The sequence below is a fragment of the Haplochromis burtoni genome, unplaced genomic scaffold (assembly GCF_018398535.1).
Source record: "Haplochromis burtoni strain Fernald_Lab_line unplaced genomic scaffold, NCSU_Asbu1 Contig_7, whole genome shotgun sequence".
NCBI lineage: Eukaryota > Metazoa > Chordata > Actinopteri > Cichliformes > Cichlidae > Haplochromis > Haplochromis burtoni.
In genome coordinates, this window is record NW_024582368.1 from 419,282 (window position 1) to 445,521 (window position 26,240).

Consider the following 26,240-nt stretch of genomic DNA (forward strand, 5'->3'; position numbering starts at 1 on the left):
TGTCAATCAGGATGTTATCGCTCATTTATGGCCTTATGAGCAGGCTATGATGGATCTACTGTACACCTCTTATACACACATACACACAGAATCATGCTTACAAATAGACACTAATACAAAAAGCTGTGCGCACCAAAAAAAAAAGATGAAAGAAAAAAATATTCATAAGATCGTTGAAAACTTTGAAAAATGGATGTGCACAGGAATCATTTTACTTATTTATGATGAAGCACCGCACATTTTCCTGAAAATATAAATGGGTAATTCTTTGCACTTTGAAAGCTTACAAGGAACAATCCTTTGATGGTTTCTGTCTTATTTCAGGCGTGCTTACTGAACAGAATGACTGGGTGTGCATCTGAACTTAGTGAGAGTGGTCTCTGCCTGTGCAGCTACCCTTGGAAAAACCCATAAAACTATTTAAATGGTCATCAAACCACATATTTATTGATACATACTGAGGTGTCAAAGCTCATGATTAATGGTGCTGGGAAGGTTGTCAAATGTCGTCTTTATAGGGGAGAGAGTTAGGAAGAAAATTTGAAATCAAGCTGTTTAGTTGATAACTGATGTTACAATTCTTCATAAATTAATACCAATTTTAAGAAAACCATGACATTTTTGGTAAGCAACAAACTTTTAATGTTTCATTGTTAGATGGTTGCAGATGTTTCAATGTTTCATTGTTCTGTTACTGAACTGTTGTAATGAAGAAGGGTCGATTAGTTACGGACAATTTTGCATTAGTCACGCATCCATCAAACAATTCTTTGGCTAAATAAAGACTAATGTTTATAGAAATTGTCAACTTTATGCAAACAATGGTTCAGTTATGGTTTGGGTGGTATGTGAACAAAACAGCCTACCAGCTGAATATTCAGTGTCAGATTAACCTTCATGGTTCAGTTTTGAACTTTATGCTGCCTACAGCTTTCTGTTCACTGCCCACTCTGCACTGCATGGGAGACAGAAAAAGTCAATATACATATACACTCACTGGACACTTTATTAGGCACACCTTGCTTGCACTGGGCCTTCTATGTTCATGGCATAGATTCAACAAGGTTCTGTTAACATGCACAGTTGCTGCTCACATCCCAAAGGTCAGATTGAGATTTGGTAACACTCTCGGGTAATACAGGGACGGACATGGTTGGCAACAATACTGAGGTAGGTTGTGGTGTTTAAATGATTGGCAATTATGAGCCTGAAATATGCCAATTATGAGTTACTCTTCTATCAGCTTGCAGCAGTCTTCCTAGTCTCTTCTGACCTTTGACATAAACGAGGCACTTTAACATAGCAAGCTTCAGCTTACTCTTTTTCAAACTGTAGAGATGATCCCTGTTCTGAAATACTCAGACAACTCTGACTGTGATTGGAGCTATAACTAACTAGGACACAATAATTTTATCACACAGACGCACCTTTACCATAAGAGTTAATTTTAGGATTAAATAAGTAGAGTGAACTACTTTTTGTATTAAAACTTACTTTTCATTCTGTTATTCAGTCAAAACAAATGCACGGACATTTAGAGAAACACATAAAACAAATTTCAAGACCACTGCACCAAACTCAAAGAGCATCCTATTCCAACTCAAGTTCTTCCTGTTGCTATTCTCAGCAATGCGTACAAGAGAGACAGCGAGAGATCATATATCACGAACAAGCAAAGACACAGCACAGACTGAGCTTATAAACAACATGAACTGTAGCTACAAACAGCAGCCTGGAGTCAAAGGCAACGTTCTTTTTATCAGCTTCATCAGATATTTTATTCATCTCTTGGAGACAGTTAAAACTTCACTCAGCAGGCTTTGAATAATAATCAGCTTTGGAAAAAAAATATACATGTAAAAAGTACATAAATCCATTTTAATTAGTATGTAAATAAGCTAATGTAAACACACAATTAGCATCAAGATAAGATATAAATTCCTCTTTCGCAGCAGCACCGCTGGAGACTTTGTGGATCAGGGACTTCACTTCTTGTCGTCTCGCTTTGTTTACACACACATCATGCAGTATTAAACATCAATGCGGTTTTATTCGCCCTGAAGCAAAACAACTCAACTCAAAGCAAGTCAAAGATGCTGGTGCCAGACTCTACACATCATTATTGTCTTTTATATTTTTAGGAAGACATCATATTGCACTATTGAGTAATCTCTCACTTGTAACAGCATAATACACATATGTTACTTCTTGCCGATGAGCCCGTGTATCTAAATGAACTAGCTGCAGTCCCACATACAGTACAAGATAAATACATATCACGGTAGAATTTACATACTGAAATGAACTGTACATCATTAGATGGCTGTTTTTCTGAGGTTATCTTGATAAGTAGCTTGACTGAGGCTCAAGTATCCAAAGTGAAGGCTACTCTCGCCTGTGATCATTTATTTGTATCTCAATGGACATCTTTTTACAATAATATATTTAATGCTTTATCATAATCTTTACTCCCCTGGCAGTCTTCATGAATCAGTCATTCCTGAAAGGACAAGCTACATTAAGTATAAAATAGCACACAGTGCTTCTTCTTGAAAATAAATGCAATACTTTTGATCAGTCTACACCAACACACATACCCACATGCTGACACACTTAAAACAACACCAAAAGCCTACATCCATGCTAGCTGCTTTGTGGGGCTGTGCTTAGCAACACTTAATTGGTTAAACTAATTACCAGTGTTGGCATGGTAACATTCCCACAATGGCAGCGCTTAATTTTTAGTAGGTAAAATTCTTACCATAGTAACATCTAGTAATTTACACTAATCTCAAAGAAGAGATGATGTTGATGGGATTTCTGTTAGTGTTTTCTCATGAACAAATTGAAACCCGATGATGGTGCTAAATAAAAAGTTCATTTATCACAAAGTTATTACGATTCATCTTGCGGGGAACATGTTACTTGATGGAAATCTGACATTTCTTGAAGCTGTTCATTCAAAGTCATATTGTGACAGTGAACCAACTGCTGGAGGATCAGTAAAGCTATAAACCAGCATCTCCAAGCTATTTGTGCTGATTCCTATGTTTTACATATTATGATAAAATTAAAAAAAAAAAAAACATCTGTTCCTTACCAGGTTTTAAAATTATATAAATACAACCTCACAACAACACATGACATATTACACTGTGACTTTTTTTATTTAAACACATTGCTTTCACATTGCTTCATTTGAGTGAGATGAGCTCTCTTAATAATTTCAATTGGGTTAAAGTCTAGGCTTGGACTGAATCATTGCAACACCTGCATTCTTTTCTTTTTCAGCCATTCTGTTGCAACGAGCTGTAGTGGGAATCAGATTTGAACAAGCTTTAGATGTCCACCAGACAGCCTGTCCAACATTTGAATCTAAAATATTTTTGATATACAGAAGAGTTCATTGTCAAGCTCATGCAAGGAGCTACAAGCTCCTCCACTGTATTAGCATGAAGTGTTCCTCTTTGGTCTCATGTATCCAAAGGACATTGTTCCGGAAGTCTTTGTTCAGATCCAGCTTTGCAAGCCTAAGCCATGCAAATTAATTTTAGAGAGAAGAGTGTTTCTCCTGGAAACCTTTCTAAATAAGTCATATTTGTTCAGCCTTTGTCTAATTTTGCTCTCCTGAACTTTAACATATAACCTGCTAACTGATGACTGTAGTGTCCACGGTGTAACTCTTTGGTTTTCTGTAGTTTCTCTGAGTTTGGAGTAGATTTGCTGGGATCTCCAATCCTGAAAAGACTGGACGCAGTCTTTAATGCTGTCTGCTTGTGAAAAATCTAGTAGTGTGGTGGACTTGAAATAGTTTGATAATGGCCTTATAATGCTTCCCACATTGATTGGCAGCAGCAATTACTTCTTTAAGATCATTGCTGATGTCTTTCCTTCTTGGCATTGCATTAACACATACCTGAATGCTTCAGACCATCAAACTACCAAAGCATCTGCTGCTCACACTCACTGATGATCCATTAATCATGTACATTTGATTAGCAGCGCCTGGATCTGAATTCTCTAAATTCTATGCAAGCAGTGTGTTTTTTACACAGTCTGCATTAAGGATTCGTTTCTGTTAATAAACGATAACACTGCAAAGTATCTCATGTATTTCTGTTCATCTGAGGTTGTATTTTGTTTATTTTAAGACCTGCTAAAGATAAAACTTTCCATTATATCCTGACATGTGAAAGAGTGTGTACTTTCTTTTTCACATGAATGCACTGCCAAAGACTAAATGAGAGCATATGGCACTGAAGTTCTACTGGGAGTTGAGAAACAGCAAACAGAATGACAGAACTGGGAATCAGAGGGTGAATGGACACTTTGTCAGGCTACCTTTCTGTGAACTGACAAATTGTATTCCCCTAAAAAAGAGTCATTACGCCCATCACTAGTCTGTAATCCCACACATCAACAATATTTCTCCAAGAACCTTAGCCTATGTATTTTGCACATTTCCCCTGAGGATCTTTAACACCACCCTTTTCTATACCTCCTACACAAAGTGACAATATTGTTATAATTACCAACAATATCATAAGCTACATTGTTAAGACTTGTTACATATGATACTATACAGCAGCTCATGCTGTACAGACAATTTGATCGTCCACTTCATACCCAGATGTAGACAGATTGTGAAAACGTGTATTGATACTGGACATCAGTGATTTTGGGGGGGAAGAAAACGGCTTCATGGCAATCCCCATCCACTTGTTTGTGTGGCTAAACATTGACTAGCATGTACATTACAATTCATCTCCTGTACAGTTCATTCACACTCTGTTGCACGCTCTTTTTTTTCTTTATACATTGTCTAATGAGCTCCTTTATCTGCTTATTGGCAGTGCTGAGTCATTTTAAAGTCGGTCAGTCCATCAGCCCCAGGCTGGATATCCATTCCACCGGGATGAAACATGAAGGCATCGCATCAAAAAGCACAGGAGGCTTAACACAAGCACAACTGAACTCAACTGCTGTGGTAAAAATCTCAATCAACTAGTTAATAAAATGTTATGTTGAAATTAAACTACTTACTGGAATGAAGCCAACATGTAATCGTTTCTGCAATGACTGTCCAGTGAGTAGTTTAACTCGACATGGCTCTGGTAAAAGTGCACAAGGCTATTTTCATGCAAGGGCTCTCTGCAGAGCAGTTTGCTTCTAGCCCACTGTGTTAAAGAATAAGCAAAACCTACACTCTCATGGTTTATTAAGAGACATGTATGTGTTTATAAAGAAAAAGACTGAAGACGGTAAAAGATGAAGACCAACACTATGGTAACAAGAAATAAAAAATGAAAATGAACCATGGTCAAGACAAACTTTTCTGAAAGGCCTTGTCTTTTGTTGGAAGATGTGTGGGCATTGTTGCTGTCTGTTGGTAATCAGCACGCTCGCTGCATCATATAATCTTAACAGCCTCCACATATACACACACATACATATTAGTCATACAGTGTTTCATTTCCCAAAGGAGAAATAGTTTTTATGTACTGTATTGTATTGTACTGTAGTGTGATATTGTGAATAAGTAGTTAGATATATGTGATAGATGATAGATGGATATTTTGTGATCAAACATAATGGTTTTTTTTAATCTAAAAGGATCTACAACTTATTCTTTATCTTACAAAATGAAAGATTCTTTATTCTGCATCAACATATTGCGGTATATATCAGTTAAAGTCAATAGACAGTTCTTTAAATCCTTGCTTTTGTGTGGGTTTAGGTATTGAACTTTGTGTGGCTGGCCCTCTTGCACACATCTATACTCACATATAAATATGCATTTGCCAATAACATCCACGCTGTTTCATGCGTGGAATAGGTGTAGAGATAAAAGACCGATGTCTTTCGATTTCTTCTTCTTCTGAACCAAACATGTCAGACTGACTCTGTGGCTTCTTGAAGGTACTGCTCCTTGATGTTTGATATTTTCTTAATGATCTCTGCTAAGCTGGAATAGATGGCACAGCCTTCAAGGGCCTGAGGTTTGCTTGTTTTCTAAATGAGCTGAGGCGTAGGTCGACTCCAACTCCAAGTCTACCAGAATCTGCTTGCATGCAGGGATGCCTGGCCACAATCTACAGGTGTGTATTTGTGTATATGCACGTGTGCACTCCCCCTCGCTGATATGTGTTTTTTCGAGTGCAGTAAATGACATGGCTGTGTGCATTTCTATGTGCAAGTATGTGAATATGCAGGAAGCGAGAGAAAGAAAGTGAGAAACAGAGTGTGTGTGAGCGTGACCTACAGCTGTGATGTGGATCACTTGTATCCACTGTCGTGAATGAGAAGAATAAATAATTTAAGGTGCTCTCTGTTAGCCTTTTGATATTGAAGCCAAGTGTATGTGAACGGAGCAGAGAACCAAGCAGTCCCACAGCTGGCCTAATTTGCCAGGATTCAAAGCAGCTTGACCTAAACCACCTGAGATGAATGCAGTCGTTTAGCAAGAACAGACAGCTACGAGTCTCCCAGTAAGGTGGCCATTTCCTTCCTTTCAGATTTCAGAGATGTTGCATAAAACCTAAGATTGCAATGTCAGTGCATAAACAGACAGACAAAGTGACCTCTCCTTGAAAAAGTCCCGCACTGAAATTTAGCCTAAGAAAGTGAAAGTCTGGAGAATCAGCTACAATGCAGAGATGGTGTGACTCATAGTAGCAGATGTGATGGAATGAGAGAAAATGTGAATGGAAAAAAATTAGAGCAAAAACAATCAATGAGTATTTTAGTTTGATAGCTCTTGGAGAGTGTAGGATATTTCTTCACAGAAACTCTGGTTGCTGTTATGTGTCTAACGATTAGAGTATGTGTGGGTTCTGTTGCACTTGTGTTTATTCTGTTTTGTATCCAGGGTGTGTTTTTAAGCCAGCTCTTCTTCTGGAGGTGATACATTGTCGGCCCCAGCAGAGAGAGCATGAATGTTGTGAATCACCTCCTCGCCTTTTTCTTTCCACTCGTCCTAGAACCTGGTGCTCTCATGTTTCAGCATGCGGATGTTGGTAAGTGTGCCGCTGCCCCTGTGGTGGTATCCGTAAGCCTGGTGCTGCCCCTCCAGTCACCGAGCGCTGCTGCCCGACGACATGGTGCTGCTGGGACTGGAGCCGCCCGAGCCCCGGTCTTCAAACACGCTGATCTCAAGCTGAAAATTTGATGAATGTCAAGGATCACTGTGCGTTGTCGACAAATTCCATGAGAATTTAAAGCAATACAGTTTTAGAAACCTCAGTAAGGTATTTCAACTATTTGGGCAAGCCTAATCTGACCTTACTGTTCTTCAGTGTAACCAGTGGTTTGTTCTAAATCCTCTGTATTTCCATTCATGAAGGGTTCTCTTGTTTGCAGACTCCTCCAGGGTCTCCTTGACTTGATTATATGCAAAGAAATTGTTTTTCTTAATTGTGGAAAGAACTCTGCAATCTTATAATTTAGTAGCCTTCTGTGGCCTTCTCCTGTTACTGTGCTGGCCAGTGGATTCCTACTTTTAAAGAAGAAATTTTGCTTTCTCTCTTTTTCATCTAAATAAGAGCTTCCTTCTCTTGCATAAACTTGCAGCTCTTTGCACATCAGCGAGTTCCAGCGAATGGCTACCAAACGCAAGTTCAACACCAGATTTTTTTATCTGCTTAGATTGTCATAAAATAACAAGGGAACATCTGGCTGTCGAACTGCTTGTCAGGAAATAGTGAAATTCCTTTTGAGCCACGGAGAATGGGAGACAATGTTTAAAAATTGCTTTTAATTCCTCAATGATTAAAAAATAATTTTGGATTAATGCTTTTTAGTTAAAGCAGAAACTCTGTTCCCTGATCACATCTCGTTGGTTTACTTAAAATCCACTGTGGTGGCGTAGCGACAAAAAGCGTGTCACTGTCCAGAAATGTATGAATCAAAGTTATCTGAACTCTCTGCTTACATTCATAAACCTTGGCAATGGTCTTACTGGACAGCGCTACTCTACTATCATCATATGTTGATTTTACTGTTAATAAAATGTTCACGAGGCTAAACTTAATTACTTGTGAAGGCTTCTACTATACTATTGAAAAGGTCTGAGAGAGTCGAGCCTATGGGCTCTGCTCTTTAACGTGGTCAGTGGATTTTAATGGTGGCCTGTCTCTGGCACATGTCTATATTATGTTTACTTGTGTTTGTAGCTACATGAAGGTGAGGAAGCTGAGCCCCCAATAGGAGGACAGCTTCTGAACCATATGAACTCACATCAGAGTCTCTTGAAAAATTCCTTCTGCATCAAGGAAACCTGAGCTTATTAAAAAAACAACATAACAATAGTCTGCCATGAATTTCTTCCTTCTGGGTTTCTCCTTCCAGAATTCGTCTTGTCTGCGTCTCCCCCTTTGTTTGTTTATGTATTACTTTCTTTGTAGGCCTCTTCTTTTTTTATTGATAATAACTTTCTCTGTATGTCTCTGGTTTCTTTGCTTCCATTGTTTTCTCTCCTTTGAGACTGTCTGCTTCATTTATTAATATCACCTTTTAATTTCAACCATTCGTTCTCTGCATAGCCACTCAGTTTTTTAAGAGTTGGTAATGGGTTGACCTGGAGCCCGTTTTTTTTCTTTGGGCAGGTGTGGGCCAGGACTGTGTGATGGTCTATTGGACACATTCACTCTCTCCATGTGTCTGTGCTGGTATCAGTCCAGCTGTCAAAAGGAGATATAGTGCTGTCCACTCCTGAAAATGTAGCAATTCATCTATAAAAGAACAGCCACATGAAAACTTGGAAATCATTAAAAAGGCCTTGATATAAAACTTTACTTCCGATTGACCACATTAATATTATTTATTTTTTATTTTTTGCATATTTCCATATCAAAGCACAGAACTTTCTGTTTTTTTCAGAGCTTTTTTAAGATTTACTCACGATAAAAAATAGTTGGCCAGTGAACAGCTACTCTGCAGCAGCTGGACTTTAAGTGTCTTGTTCATGGGCATCCTGATGGTAATTTATGAAGAAGTTTTTTTCATCCATTTGCTGTATCAAATCCAGATGTTTCCACCAGTTTCAATAATTCTAACCAATGTCTTTCCACGCCATCTTTAAACTGTCTTATAAATGTTGAGCTGTCCTTTCTGGGCCTTTATCCACTATCTATTTGTTGCACAGAGATTACAGTAACATATGGGAGGAGGATACAACCCTCATTCCTCTCTCTATGGGGTCTGTGAGCAGCAGACCTCGAGGAGCGTAGATCTTCTCATTCTGCTCCTGGATGAAACCTGATATCTTCCTCAGCACCTGGAATAAAACAAGGGGGGCAGAGAGGTATTAGAACAAGTACCTCTGGAGGTAATCCAGATTTGATTAGAAATGTTGGAGGTAAGATGAAAACCCAAGCAGGACAATTAGGCTACCATAAAAAAAATAATAAGAGAGAACTGAGATTCAGTACCTGCCGACTACTTTTTCAGGATGCGTTCTGTGTTACACGCGGTATCTAAAAGAGGTTAAATTGGCCCAAGTTACTTTAACCTTTGGAAAATATAAAAAATGAAAGAAACTAATTTGCAGTCCTTCTGCGCAGACTTAGCATGCGGCATATGATACCAGCTCTGTCAAATCATTGCCCGGCTTTATTTTTCCTGCGCATTAAAATCCAAACTTAAAGTAATTCCATTATGCTCCAAGTATAGCAGCTATTTTTTCTGCATACTTCCAAGCCACTCATGTCAAGCAGGACTGCATGAATTGAATTACTAAAAATGATGAGTATGAGCTTTTCTCCTTTTGAACTTTTCCATTTGGAAGCTTGAGTTCCTAATTCAAAAGATGGCTCTCTTTAAGGCTAAATGTCATGCCTTGGTTAACTGTCAAGGCTCTAAAATATGAAGTGGACAGTTTATTTAGATTGCACTGGCAGTGGACGTTTTTCTCGGTTTTGCAAGTGAGCATTGCAGCAACTGTGCGAAAACCACAGAGCAGCAGTGGAGTGAATCTGTGCGGTTCAGGCCATGCTTTGGCACACAGATTCAAACAAGCATGTCTGTATACATTCTCTCATTCATTGCAACTGCACACAAACCGTTTTATCTGGAGATTTAAATAGTGTCTACGAAACCTAAGAACTGAATGTTGTTCCAGCGATGCTGCTGATAGCAACCAAATGTCTGCAGACTGATGGCCAGTAATGCCAAACAGGCAGCTATTAGCTAAAGTGGGTTTATTAGAACGGCTTATTCAGCCTTAGCTATGCCTCCATGGGAACAAATCATGCTGATGTACCACGGCTCGCCTAAACTCTGCCAGTGTCATGTCGGCCAGCGCCGTGTTCCTCTGTGCCTCATTTGCACCCACAGAGCTGCTGCCGCTACACATGTTAACCAATATGTACAACTCTATTAAAGAGAGCTTATTTAAATTCTTTATGATTTTCTAGAGATGCTGTACATTTCCTCAGGTCTGAGGAGGAGACAGGAGAAGCATTTGCTTGCTGTGACTTCTTCCAACTACTACCTGCCCTGTTTTAACAAGGGCATTGCACAGATTTTATAATATTTGGCAGGGTGCAGACTCTCTCATGTCCAGCGCCGCTGATTCAGACATTTGCATTCCTAAGTACAGCTCTGCTGCGTAATGACTTCAAACTTTCCGAGCTGCAGTAAGTGTGAAAATGGTTCTATTGAACATGACAAATTCACATCCTTTTTTGTGAGTTAGCTAAAGGTCATTGCAGCACACAGCCTAGAGCGATTAAAACAACACTAAGCAGTTCACTGAGCACTGTGCTCCTCTAGTATGTCAAAGGCCTCGTACAGCTGCAGGCCCAGCTGCTTATACAGTGACCCTTGTTAGTGGAGACTAAACAACAGAAGAAATATTTTTTGTCTCCCATTGGAAAAAGATACTTTTGCAATAAAATGTCTGGAAAACATTAGGACATTGCGTTTCTCAGTGAAAAGACATTGAACTGAAGCCATTGAACTGAAGCCATCGAAATTCAGCGGTTTTGCCCCGCTGTTCTTTAAATCAGTGAGATCCATGTGAAATAGCGCTGAGCACAAAGCAATCAATATTTGACTTATAAGATATCCACACATTTCTTAACGCAACACAAACCATTTCCTTTGCTACAAACTCCAAGAGAATCAAGCATCGCGGTAAAGTGGCAGAGAGACACACAGAGGAGCCCTGACTAATCAGTTTACTGTGGTTCAGGGAAAAGGCCAATCCTTTCACTTGCTAGCGAGCTCTCGGGGCAGCTCAATCCTCTTCGGTGTAACAATATGACAGTCAAGTATCCAAGCTGTGCCTGTGTTGTACTGGCATGTGTGTGTGACAGCCCTTCTGGGAAAAGCTTTGTGTTTGTGACAGCATACGCACAATCCCCTGCTTATGCTACCAAATGCAATATAAAGGATTTTATGCGTGTGTACACGTGTCCTTTAGAAACCCATACTGTATGTTCAGCTACATTCTTGTCAATAATACGAGAAGAAAAGTAGAAGATGGAGGGCACAAAGTGTGCGTGAGGGAAGTCTTGTGAATGTTTTTACGCACATGTATCTGTTCTGACATGCTGGGAGCAATCAGTGTCCTTTGATGGTGTGAGATGTAAGCATCAAGGGACTCCAGTGAATCTGCACCCTGATCTGCGAGCGCTGTGTTGTGGGACTCGGACACACATGAACATGCAGCATCAACTTGGGTGGGTACACTTTATCATCATCAGTCATAATGTTGTTCAGCCAAGATGGCTGAGTTAAGCAAGCAAATAAACAACTCTCCTGAGAAACTGATAGAATCTCAGGATCTTAATGGGGCAGCACCCAGCTGACAGGGAGATGAAAAGAGCCTCAGACTAGGCAATTTCTGCATGGCTTCAACTCAGCAATAAGTCCTTTTGTACTTCTTGGTCAAGCTCCTAGTACCTCTGTAGTGCTTTGATGAAGAAATGTTTACAAAATGCAACAAGACAAGGGAGCTGACAGAGATCAGAACAGAGAGGAATGCTGAAAACTTCATGCAGCTCCAGTTCTATCTAAAACGGCGGCAGGTACACACAAAATCACAAGAGGATTAATCACGCTCGCTGTGTCTGCCTATGCGATTGTGTTATGTGTGCGTGTGTTCCTGTTCCATTTCAGTGACTAACAAGCAGCTACACAGCCATGCGGAGCTTTAACCACCTGCCCTTTGTCAAGATGGGCATCTTGGTTGCACTTTAGGTAAGCGTCAGCTGGCGTGCCATGTCTTATCCAGCGGCACACTTGTGTGGCCTTTAGAGTGAGTTTTAAACTCTGGTGGACAGACAGAGAGAGAGATTGCATCTCCTAGAACTGTGTGTTCTCTTCTTAAAGAGCCGGATGAGGCTTAATGTTTTTTTGAGTGGGAAAGAGTTGAATTCAATAGAAATTGACACATAGGGGAGAAAATAATACTTCTGTAAGTGGAGTTCATCACTGCGCATTAAAAGGTTCACCTTCATCTCACATTCTGAAATTCTGGGCTCTGTCCACTGAGGCATTTGTGTGCATCTTTTGCTGTTTTTTTTTCCAGGTTCCTCAGTCTCCTACCAAGGCATGTGGGATACGTGCAGCATGAATAATGTGCTATCACTTGTGAACTGTGTTTGGGTTTGCATGGCGTTTTCGCTATGCCTGTGCAATACCCAGAGAAGAGAGTGCAATACAGGTTGTCTTGTGCTGCAATTTAAAGACACATTCTAGTTCAAGATGTGGTTTCAGGTTTGAAAAGGGAGACAGTATAGAAGATGCTCACTGAACTCCATACAAAACATAAAAAAAGCTCATAAAGTGAGCCTGAGGAATAGATGGTGGCTGAATCAAAGTGTGCAGTAAACTGAAAGAATAGTTGTATTTACAGCAAAAGTCTGTTGTTTTACCTACAGCAGATCTTAAAGACGGTTAATGGAATAATAATTGTAATTTTATATTTAAAAGGCTAATTTTAACTCATTTTAAAGCTACAACCTCTATAAAAAGCAGCAAACTGAAACAAAAACATGACAAGTTACAAAAAAGTTGTAATTATACAGTATTTCCACCCAAAATGTAATATTTTGTGTACACAGACTTCTTACCTTTTCATATCGCGTTTCCATGCAGAGGAAGATGATATAAGCTGTTGCACAAGCCAGACATCCTTCCAGGTACGACTGACCTCCAATTTTTTCAGCCTCAGCATAATAAGAGTTAAGGGTCTTCACTGTCTCCTCAAGTAAAGTTCGTTCAATCTACTTATAAACAAAAACAAACAAGACCAACAGCGGTTGTAAGAATGGCACAAGTGAAATATGTTCTGTTAGCCTGCCAAATATGCTGCCTGTATTCTACTCAACCCAAAATACAATTTTTTCAAGGAATTAAAACAACAACAACTTTGATTACAGAATATGGAAAACCTGATGAACAATTACTTATAACTACGACAGCAATGTATTTTTTCCATCTGACAGAGAACATTTGCAGTAAATCGATGACAACTGATGTTTTCTTGCTCTGCTCTTTGTGTGGATTGTCTGCTTCATATGCAAATTGCTAGACAAATATTCAATAATACTCCTACATAACACCATTCACTAATTAAAGCAAGGTAAAGAAAGTAAAATTGCTCTTTAAATAAAAAGCACATTCTCTCACACAGTCTTTAACTAAAGGCATCTACTTTTGCTTTAACTGTTCACACATGCATACATTCAGGAGATGTTAGATGGGGAGAAACATATATATTACTTATACAACAGACATTTGCATCCATTTGTGGATGATGCCCTTGTAATTATTATGCATAATGTGTGCATTTCAAGTATTAGCTTTTTGCTTTTGAGGACCAGCATTACAGCAATTAGACGTTTCCTGGTTTAAGAAGCATCCCATATGCACAAGTGTTGTTTTAAGTGTATCTGCATCTATCTGTGAGTTTAGCTTAATAGACAAGTCTACAGTATGGGCCATCAATCTTTCTGTATCAGTCAAATTAGAGTTATATGAAGTGGGGGGTTATATTGCCTTTGTCTAGGTATTTGAGTTTGTGTTTGGACTCACCCTGTTGTCAAGCTCTGAGGGAAACTTGGCCTGGAATCGGCACACAGTTCCTTCACTGTAGTCTCTCTGTATAAACACCTTGGTGACCAGCGATGGACTGTGCCGGAGCTCCTGAAGGTTGTGGAACTAAGAAGTTACAAAACAGAAGAAAAAAACAGAAAAATTTATTTTGTGGTCAAGAATACATTTTAATTCATGTACAGCACTCTATGGCTATAATGATATATGTATATATTAAAATATATATATATATATATATATATTAATATATATATATATATATATATATATAATTATTAATTTATTTATTTATTTATTTTGAAAGCTTAGAGAGAGAGAGAGAGAGAGAGAGAGAGAGAGAGAGAGAGAGAGAGAGAGAGAGAGCTATAACCCAGACTGGTTTGTTTGGAAAGGTTGCCAAGAAGAGGACTCCTCCCTCTAAAACGAACATGGCTGTGCAGCTTAGGTTTGCCAAATTGCATCTGAACGAACCACAAGACATCTGGAACAATGTCCTTTGGAGGTTAGATGACAGCAACAGCACAAGCAGCGTATCTGCACAAACATCTCATACCAACTGTAAAGCATGGTGGTGTAGGGTTGATGATTTGAGCTTGATTTGTAGCAACAGGATCTCCTCCTCTGTCCTCTGATCTCCTTGTTTACCAAAGCATTAGTTAAATGTGAGGCCATCTGTCTGATAGCTAAAGCTTGGCCCAAATTGGGTCGTGCAACAGAAAAGTAATCCCAAGCACAGCAGCAATGGCTGAAACAGAAAAGAATCAAGATGTTGCAATGGTCCAGATGAAGTCCAGACCACAATCTGAATTAAATGCTGTAGTGGGACCTTATGAGAGCTGTGTATAAGTGAATACATGCAAACCTCAGTGAAATGAAGCAACACTGTGAGCCAGAATGCCTCTCCTATGATGTGAGAAACTGATAAAGTCACACAAAAGAAAAAGACAAAATACTTCAAGTTCTTGCTGCTAAAGGTGGCTTTACAAGCTGTTGAATCATGGAATGTTCTTAGTTTTTCACAGGACTGCAGAAATGAAAGTGTAAAAAGGCTTTTGCTGCACAATAAAATTTAAGTTTAAGTTTGAAACTCAAGAACTGATGCGATGTTAATGCACCAACATCTTTGACTTAAAGTAGCTGGCACTCTCATTGCTGTCTTCCAACATCAAAATTGATGTTGGAACATTAAAAGACTGGTCTTTACAGCACTTTGTTGGTGAACAGTGTGTTTTACACCCAGTCATTTACATTAAAAGCATACAGCAACAAGCAAGTGGGGCACTGTAAACTTATCCCCTGCTGATCTAAATTACTGTCCTCAAGAGGACGGTAATAAGGGATACGGTAAAAGTATGCAGGAAGAGGAGAAGGCAGAGAGAAGGAGAGAAAATAAGGTGGGAAATATGAGGTTGTGTCCACTTCAGACAGAACCTGAAATCATTTTATAAAAACACTATGGTTCACATGATAAGCTAAACATTTGTGCAGCTGTTAAGTTTTTTCTTTTTTTAAAGGCTTGGCCAGTTACAGCAGGGTCACTGTGACCTATATATTATCCAAGTACATGCTTGTACATGCAAGAGGCAGAGAAAGACTTTCCAAAAATTTGGGATACAGTGCATACGTCAATAGAGAATTCAATTTGCAGATCATTTCAACCTTGCAGTTATTTGTAAATAGTAGAAAGAGAACATATTTAATGAAACAGGGTTTTAAAAAGTCTAAAAAATTAACAAAAGTTTAAATGGAGGCCACAAAAGACTGAAAAGACATGTCATGCTAAAAATCTTTGCCAGAAATGAAAGGCAGCAGATGGAAATAGTTAGATTAGTTACAATTTAACAATAGCACTTCTTAGCATGAAACTGCAAGAAAGAATTCATGGATTTCATTATCTGTGGTCAGTAATGTGGTGAATTATAAATCAAGCAAAATGTCACAGACAATACTGAGTAGCTGGAACTACACCTAATTAAAACAGTCATTTTTAATTACATGCTGGTGTTGTAATTACATGGCTCATGAACACGTCTCAGAACCATGTCAGTGCATCCACAAAGTCAAGTAAAAACACATGTAACCAAGAACAGGAAATATATGAACAATATCCAGGAAACACTACTGTCTTGCCTAAGCCTCTGATAATTTAAAATAAATGAAGGTGAATCCTCAGAGTTAAGAAGGAAAGGGCCCTCCAGCCTGTTATCAGTGCAGACTTCAAAAAGCCTCCCTTAATGATGGCATAGTGCATTAGTTCACATGGCCAGGATAACTTGCACATCTGTACACACTATGAATGCTAAATAATATATTGAGATTTTGGAGCAACAGATGCTGCCTTGTGGACATGTTCTGTCAGCATGGAAAAAGCACATTCTACTGATATTATATCAGGATGTTTCCACGTCTGCAGTTTGGATCATTGGATCATAAAAAAATGACGAAGATAAACTGTTGAGGAGCTGAAATACATCAAGCAAGAGAGCTTATCTTATAGACCTTAGTATTTAAGTATAGTATTTACTGATAAATAATCAAGTTTAAATTACTTTAAAAACACTGCATCTTTTTGGCAGTAGCCAGACTTAGTACAGTGCCAGCCTTTCATCTCTATATATGGTGTATCACTCACGAGCAGGAATAGCATCCAAGCTGCTATTTTTGTCTGCTAACAGCCACAGTCATCCATCTCACAGCCAGAGCTTTTAATACACCCCCCTCCCCAAAACACACACACAGTTTTGGGGTTTTTTTTGCTTTCCCTGTCTCTCGCCACCACGGAGCCCTCACTCTTTCTAGTGTTATCTTCAGGCTATCATGATGAACAACAAGTCCTTCTATTAATAGAAGCAATTTACAGTTTCAGCACAGAGCTGAGCATCATTTATCCAAGTCAGAATCAGCTGGCCACAAGAGAGACTCATTAACATCACGCAGGTCCGTCTTTTATGAACGTGTGCATGTGAATGTGATGCTATACATACATGCACTGCATGCATGTATATACGTTAGATGTCTTTTTAGAATTGAGGACAGTTGGCCCCGTCCTGACCAACAGACCTCTGCCTTACATCTCTGTACTACACATAACTTACACTAAAAGAAGAAAGGCGGGTGTCTCCCTCCCTGTGATTTGCCTAAACACGAGGCTTCACAGTATCCCAATCTCGCACTCCATGCAACTAAGGCCAATGAGATTAAAGCTGGAGAAACACTCTCAAATTCAGTCTCATAAGAGGCTACATATTTAACCTTTTAACCTGTCTTCTTGCCAAAGCTCCTTTAGACTGAGTGACATCAATAATCATAATTATGCCATCAAACTGGGAAATCAGACTAATAAAACATCTTTGTCAAACTCATTGCCATATTTCATGATATTTCATGACCTGCATTTACTAGACCAAGTCTGCTGGTGGAGATGAGTATCAGGGGTGATTTGTAATAAAAGGACAGAAGGGAGAGTGAGAGGGGAAGTTTAAAAGATGGTAGTAAGATCTGCTTTTATGGATGGTTTCAAGTGAGTATCAGTAACAAAATAACAAGAGGCAAAGCTGGAGGTGTCAGAGTTGAAAATGCTAAGATTTTCAGGGTGACCGTTAAGAAAGGATTAGAAATGAGTATATCAGAAGAACGGTTCAGGCTGAGCAGTTTGGAGACAAGGTTAGAGAGGCAAGGACGAGATGGTTTGGACATATAAATGGTAAATGGCCTGTATTTATATAGCGCCGCACTAGTCCCTAAGGACCCCAAAGCGCTTTACACATCCAGTCATCCACCCATTCGCACACTGGTGATGGCAAGCTACATTGTAGCCACAGCCACCCTGGGGCGCACTGACAGAGGCGAGGCTGCCGGACACTGGCGCCACCGGGCCCTCTGACCACCACCAGTAGGCAACGGGTGAAGTGTCTTGCCCAAGGACACAACGACCGAGACTGTCCAAGCCGGGGCTCGAACCGGCAACCTTCCGATTACAAGGCGAACTCACAACTCTTGAGCCACGATCGCCCACAAAAAAAAAAAATATATATACAGAGGAAAGACCACAGAGAAGATTCATGGATGCAGGGAAGGAGGGTTAGTGTGACAGAAGAGGATGCTAGGGGTAGGGTGAGATGAGGGCTGATGACTTACTCACATAAGTTACTGTGCTGACCCCTAAAGACAGCAGCCAAAAAAAAAGTAAGAGTACCTGGACCAGTAGGACCCGGGTGGATGCGTCTGACTCGTTATCTATGACAGTTTTATACTCACTCGAGAGTTACTTCCAGTTGATGAAACAGCTATTTTTCATTTATGCTATCGAACACAAAAAACTTTCTTAGTCTTCTGGTGGTGATATGAAATGCTGAAGTATCTCTGTATATTTATACCTTGAAGACAAACAGGTTTATCTTGGTAGACTGCTTGTGTTTCCTCTATGGGAGCCAAGGGTTCAAATCTGGTCTATTCCTGCATCTAAATATAGTGCAGAAGCAGACACCAATGTTAAAGTGTGATACTGATCACACAGGCCTCTGTTAAGAAGCTCTGCATGGTGCTACGCTGTCTGACCCACCCATCTTTAACGTTATGTTTAATATTTTTTTGCCTGCACACTGATTAGATTTCAGAAAAACGTGCCTCACCAGGTAACAAGCGCATAGAAAGGTACTGCATCAAGTAAACAAGGATGAATAAAAACCACATAGATAATCTTTACTGCATGGCAATGACAGACATATCCTAAATTACTAAATAATAAACTGCTGTCCCCTTATACGCAGTTCATTACAGTTTTATTGTGAATAATTTTCTTGAAGGACTTTCATACGATGAACAAAAAAAGAGCACCCTATGAGCATACTCTGCCAATTTGAGTAGACAAAAAAAAATTTAATCAAACGCAAAATGCATCAGTGAAATCTGTTGACTGAGAAAAATATAATTTTTTCTCTGTCATATTCTTTCAGTCCTACATGCTGAATCAAACCCACACTTTAATTCCTGCAGTTTGCATCTGTAGATCTGTGAGCCTCATTGCTCTGACGTGTTTCCTAGTTAAGTCACTCCGACTCAGGGAGCACATACAGACGGCACGGGTGAGTGCTGCCAGTGGGCAGGCATTGCAAACGGTACACAGACGATTACAGCACAGTAAATGCACCCAGATTTAGAAACTTCATTCTTGTTTTCTGCAGCCTTTCAGCATGTTTTGTTACACTCAGCTCCCTTTTGAGCCCTTCATAATATAAGTGATTCTCTGCCATTGAGAGCAGAGTTTTTAATGCTTGCTGCCAAGCTGGGTTATCCAGAGGTCTATAAATCAATAATGCTTTGACAGTGTTGACAAAACTGTGAGACTGTCATGACATCTAGGTCGAAGAACAGTAACTGTTGGACCAAAGCTTACAGAAGAAATAATTTTCATGAAAAAGGACGACGATTTCAGTGCTTTTGCACATTATTTCTTAACAGTGTCATACTCAAGCTGGAGCAAACCTACAGTCTGCGAGGAAACTCTGGCAGTAGTGGACTTAATGGATCCAGAGAGTGTCCATGCAGCATAAACAGTCTGCAGAATGAGCTGAGTGTTACTCAACACTTAATGCAGTCGTTTGCTGACTTGGCAAACAATAAATGTCATAGAATGAGTTCTAATATAATATGTGACAGGGAAGTAGAGACAGGCTGAGAGGCAGATGGATAGGAAGCAAACTGTGGTGCTCATCTCAGACTCAAATCACCGATGGTTACAAACTGCAGCAGCCTGTTCGCATTAAATATGGCATGGATAATTGATGGGCTTTGGACATTAAATCTGTCCTAGGTGCATACACTGCATGTGTATGAGTGCGTGTGCATGTTGTGTTCCTGTGTAGGCATGTGTGTGCCTGTGTGTGTCTGTGTGTAATTGATGGGGCTTGGACAGGGATACTGGCAGACCACCAAAGGAAGTCAGGGACACTCTGCCAGGGTCTTGCAGGCTCCGAAAAAAATATATGCATCGATCTTGCCAAGCTTCTTATCCCCTGCACCTTTACCTGCAGAATCACTATTTAAGAATTATACCTTCACTCAGAAATAAGTTAGATGGTCATGTATGTACAGCCACACGCATGCAAACACACTGTTGTATGAATATAACCAAATGTGCTGTCTCCTGAGATCATGATTATGATAATGTCTTCACCAATATGGTGATGCAAACTGACGGAGAGGAAGACGTGCTGCTCAGCCTGATGGCTTTTAGGGTATTTTGGCAGGTACCTCTGTGACTGATTTTCTGAGTGCTATAGCATCACAACTGTGCTACATATAGTCACAAAACTGCAAGTATGTAGTTGGGTTGTGGATATGTTTAGTCTGATCCATGAGTACTGAGAAAATGACACTTTAATTTGTCCCACAGCACAGTGTGTCTGTTTAATGTATTTTTGACTTCCATGTATCTTTACATAATGTACAAAAATATAATCATTGACACACAAGGCTGGGGTTTGATAATTCATCGCAGCTGGCTGGTTATCCAGCAGTTGTGCTCTGTGATACTAACCAATAACACTAACAGTTATGGGATCTCTGCATTTTCTTGAATAAATAATTTCCATGGTTTTTTGTGGGCGTGAGGGAAATCGGACAGTGGAGAGTTAAGTGTGTGGCAGGGATAAAGATTTATCGAGCTGATTTAAAAGTATGACCAAGGCAAAGACATGGTTAGGCTGTCCCTGTCCATGGTGCTGACTGCTCCATCATCATTACCACTGTCATCAGCCTCCTCCGCTTTGAGCCTACTGGAGCTGTCTGAGTGATACTGGTTTCTGTTTCTTATCAGGCAATGCCTGAGAAAGCAGTATCTGTGTTGGAGGGGGAAAGGAAAACAAACACTTGTTTATCAGACGATATTAGTCACAGCTTCTAAACACTGATTAAAGTAGAAGAAATTGAAGCCGGGGAAGGAAAAAAAATGTCCTAACGTAAGGATAATGTTACACGACTTCAAATTCACACAGCTCTCAAGATCCAGTCGGCTGATTTGATTGAAATAAAACAGCGTTCACCCGAACCACGATAAGACACAGAAATCGGAGGCACAATAGGTAAGACATTCAGTTACAAGACGGCAATTCTCAAGCTGGATTTCTTAGAAAAACAGCAAAGGGAGGTGCACAATACATCTTGGAGCTTTTTTCATAAAGCACTCACAGAAAATGTAAAGAATTTCCTTACCTCTGTCGCCATATTGCAGTGAGTGGGTTGCGGGATCTGTCCCGTGCTGAAAACGGCAACCGTTTGCGCGTGCTGTTTGGGACAACGCAACTACAGCCCGCCGGTAACCGGTCGCCCGCGTGCACGTGTGTGTGCGTGACTGCGCGCGCTCCTGCTGGAGACTCACGGCGGGATGCGGTCACTGGTGGTTATGCTAATCTGAATTTCTGTTTATCCAGAATAATCTGCTTTCAGATTCAGTCACAGTTTCAGAAAGCTTTACTTTGAAGCATCAGCAGTTTATTTGGGTTAGTTTTTCCTTTTTTGCCCCCTTTTATTTTTGGGCTATATTAATAATTACATTGATTATCAATAATTCAAACAAAGTGCCCTGGCTGCTGCTTCTGTTTGTGACCAGTCAAAATGCCCAACAATCGCTTTATCTTAGTCCTGTTTCTACAGCGTGGAGTATTAATAATAATGATGATAAAAATGGTCATTGGGTTTTAGATCATCACATTGAATGATAAAGTGATTCCACTGGGAATATTACAGCAAAGTTTTTTTTTTAAACAGATGACTCACTCTTAACTGCTAGTATGCAGAAATACTTCTGTTCAGTCATACTGTACCCTGTTTTCATATCTAGGCACTGCTTATACTCTTATCTGATTAAGGGAGACTGGTTATGATGGAGATATGAATCATACTGTAGTCCATATGTCAAATGCACCATCAAGATATACTCGTATTCAACATTTCTCATTCAGAGCCCATTCAGATGCACCGCATTGCTGCATTTTTCCCTTCAAGAAATAGAAAATTCTTCCACATCATGGACACACCGAGGTCTTACCTGGGGTGAATTATTTAGAAGGTTGGCTTAAAATTCAAAAATGCAACTAAAATGTGGTAGCATGATAAAGACTTATATGTTTGTGCTACTGAAAATGTTTTTCTTTAGATAAAAATGAGAGAATGAAGAACTACAGGGAGTAAAAAGACTTTGTTTGACACCATGAATGCAGTCTGCTGAAATGAACGACTTCTCCAAGGCTTACATTGCATCCCTGGCAAACTCCCTCAAATCAAACACAGGCAATGCAAACACACATTATATTTAGAAAGACACAACAGCAAGCAACTCTTGTGAATGGAAACAGAATCCAAAAATAAGACAGGAGTGCTCTAGCAAAAAGAAAATTATATAAAACTAATATTATCTGCCAAGATCCTACTGCTTGCTCCAGATTGCTTGAAAAGATGTGTATCTAATCACACACTGGCACAGATTCCTTTGGGCTGTGTTTATTTATATCCACATTCACATGTTTTGTTTGCATGTGAATCTGTGTGTGTGTTCTCCATATGACAGTCTCTGATATATCTTAAGCTCAGTCACATGTACACGTTATTAGGCACGCATTTGCCTGAGCTGAAACACCCTATTATTCAGCTGATGCGGTTTTTAGTGTAAATATTTAATTTATGTGCATATTGAAGTGGAATACATTGCAGTGAAACTCCTACACTGCAACACGAAGAAATGCCCATCACACACCCGAATACAGGTGACTTTAAAAAATCTTGAAGAAACATAAAAAAAGAATATCTAATGCATATTTAATGCATTATCTGATTTGTCAACATCACAAAGCTAAATTTTGACACAGTTTTAAACCTAAATAATCCCAAATAGGAGCAGATTTATTTATTTATTGTATCCTTTGTGATTGCAATCCTAGAAGATGAGGGGACTCCCCAAAACACTTGTCTGTGGTAGACATTGGATCATTGCATATAACACAAGTATTCAACAACAACAAGAAAACCCTCAAAAAGGGAAAGGTTTTGCAGGTGGTCCTCACAGACTGTTTCTCTCTCCTATCTCTTCTGACTTATTTTTATGGGTTTTGGTTTGTGTTCGTGTTCACTGTCACTACTGCTAGCATGATGGTACATGCACCCCCATGTAGTCCAGCCCCTCCAGGATGGCAGATCCAAATGTGCCGTTGCAAGAAGGTCTCCCAGCACAGTCTAAAGAATGTGGAAGAGATGGACCACACCAGCAGGACCGGTATCTACGCCTCAGTACAAGAAAGTAAAGGAGGAGCACTGGCAGAGTCCTCTACGATGACCTCTGATGGGCTACTTTAGCATTTTTCTGACAAACAGACTCCATGGGGCACGTGAGAGCTCAACATCCCATGTTTTGTGAGACCTGTGCTCACAGACCAGTACTGTGCAGGTCAAGTTGAATTCACTCGCAGACACTGGCACTTGCAGGTCTACCAGTGGTGCCTTACTTTCTTTATAGATGAGAGCATATGTACTCTGAGCACATTTGACAGACATCAAAGAATCTGTGGCAAACATTATGCTGCTTGCAACATCATCTCTAATGATTTGTAATGACCTGTATTGAATTAATGGTCTAACATAACCAAACTATGCTGTGCCATGGCTAAGAAGGAAGGTGTGGCTGGGATGATGTGATGTTGTTGCGGACAGCTGTGGTGGCTATTTTGTGCTTTTGTGAGCATTTATATTTGATCACAGGATTGACACATATGTACTGATATGCTAAGATGACTGAGATAGGAAAGCTATTGGGATTTGAGCTGTCTTTTGGGTTTTCAGCGGATATAAGCGAGCTGTAGAAAATTACAGGGTTGTTGCGTTAAACCTTCCATCATGGCTGAACATATGCATTCCTATTCATATTGAGAAAGTAATGAAAGAAGACGTCTTCATATAATATCTCACTCTGCTATTTCAGTGTGAGTCTAAATCAACACTTCAGCAGAAAATAATAAGGTTGCCACAGCCCTAAATTATCATAATGACCCATAGTGCTGTACATAGACACACACTGACCGCACACAAATATTGTCTTTTTCACTTTTCGTATTTCATGAAATATTTATTTCAGCAAGACATTCTTGGTTTCTGCCTCGCTCCAGAACTGCCAGTTTCTATTTGGACCCTGTGCTGTGAAATGTTGAAGATGGTGATACTGACCCTGCAATGAAAAGGAAAATAAGAGCTTAAGAAAACATCAGCTATTTTTTTTCTCTTCCCATGTCCTTAAACTTGCAGTGTTAAGGTAGAATTAAACACTTTGTCAGGGTTTCTTGGTTAAAGTGGTTTTGACTTGTCAGGTTAATCAAATCATCACCTGCAATGTGGAAGAGTGACCAGTACATTGCATATGACATGACATGTGAATGGACAAAAAAATAAGCACTAACGATTTTTAGTCCCCATGCACTTATTAACATCCCAGTTTGAATAACACTGTGCTTGAGCATTATGTTTGGCTCACTGCTACACAAATCAGTTTGTTGGTGTGCTTGGTTGCTGTCATGAAAGTCTTGTCTTTATTTGTGCCTTTTAATGCATGTGTGTGTCACTGGATTTGTGACTGTGTTGTCCTGAAATGCCAGTACATAAAAGTGTTAGTACAGACTTTCACTTTACTCTTGTGCGTCTCTCATGCTACCTCTACAAGGGTGTAATGCATGCAACTTGCGCTCATGCATGCCGTATTTTGTATCTCCAGCACATCTGGGCTCAGTGCCATTGCAAACACCCTTCTCTATTGACTTAACCACAAGTTGAGAATCTCTCTCACACACACTTATGCACAGAATTGGGCTGTAAGACAGTCAAAGAGATCCTGTTCTCTTCCAACATGACAGGAAATGAGAACACTCAACCCAAAAAAATATATTAACTTGGAATCTATAAAAGCAAATAAACATCTTCTCAAATGCCTCCCAACATTTTGGATAGTCAAATGAAATAAAGCTCGACAAGTTGTCTTTTTCAGTCTGCCACACATCCTCAATCTTTTGTAAGAACCCATTGGCTTATGTAGTGTCTTTTTGGCCTCTCAGCAATTGGTCTGGTTCTGCTAGCAATCGGATCTGAGTCAAAGACTTTTCCATTTTAAAGCCAGAGGATGTTCTCATATCTGATGTCAATGCTGGCTAGGTAACTCCCACATATTAAGCTAGTATATGGGAGATTCACATGTCATTGTTGTAACACAACTCTAAGCAGACATTCAGGAGGAAAATGCTTATTCTGAGTGAAGTTAAAAGAAAGGAGCTGATGAATAGAATTATAAGAAAGGAAGAGGCTTATTATTACAGACAGAGGGGAGGAAGCTGTGATTCAGAGTATCCAGGCCTTTGTTTCTTCTTGCTGAGAAATAACAAGAACTGGGTGGCAGACAGATAAACGAAAGAGGCTGACAACTTTGCATGTTCCCAATTATGTTGTGCTTGAGCCAAAGTACAAACAGAAGAAATAAGAAACATCCTTGTTATAAAATGCAGAATCTTCAATAACATAAAATGTCATACTCAAGGGCTTGAATGGGGCAATACAAAGAAATAATCCATCTGTATAGAGATATGCATTCATTCCCAGACAGGCTAAAAATATTTCAATAAGGAAAGATTATAAGAAGGAGCTGAACATGATTTATTGATGTATAGAATTCAATATGAGGTATTTGGCGCTTAGACTCTGATGGCCCATTACAGCAGAACAGAATCCCAGCGGTGATAGAGATTAGGACAGGAGTGTAGATGCTTTTGATGGAGATGAAGATGGCGGATTGAATGATGAGGAAGAGGCGGTGATGGGGAGGAAGTGGGTTGCATCTGCAAGGAAGAAAAACAGATGCGCAGTGAGATTTAACATAGTTGAAGTGTTGAAGGCAAATTGGCCTAAAGAAGGCCGGCAGTGTGTGAAAGTGGAAGTGATGTAAAGTTTAAATTAGCCGCCAACACCTGAGAAACAGACAGGTGTATGACTACAGATCTTCCTTATTGAACTTACGCGTAAGCTTTATTAGAATAGAACTGAATAGGACATTTGGGATGAGAGAATGACATGCCAGAAGCATACAAAAGATTTTCATGTAATATATTTCAGATCAAGGGGAAACACATCAGCATTACTGAGGTGCTCTGAGC

General features: G+C 39.7%; 1 protein-coding gene across 1 annotated transcript; it reads right to left on the reverse strand.

The window, feature by feature from the left end:
• Window positions 1-203: 203 nt before the first annotated feature.
• On the reverse strand, window positions 204-21,415 carry golga7bb (golgin A7 family, member Bb). The gene is made up of 5 exons (XM_005913904.3): window positions 21,274-21,415; window positions 14,041-14,166; window positions 13,077-13,229; window positions 9,173-9,274; window positions 204-7,156 (listed from the first exon to the last, which is right to left on the reverse strand). The coding sequence occupies exons 1-5, from the start codon at window positions 21,283-21,285 to the stop codon at window positions 7,073-7,075; spliced, it is 477 nt and encodes a 158-aa protein (XP_005913966.1). The 5' UTR covers window positions 21,286-21,415; the 3' UTR covers window positions 204-7,072.
• Window positions 21,416-26,240: the final 4,825 nt, after the last annotated feature.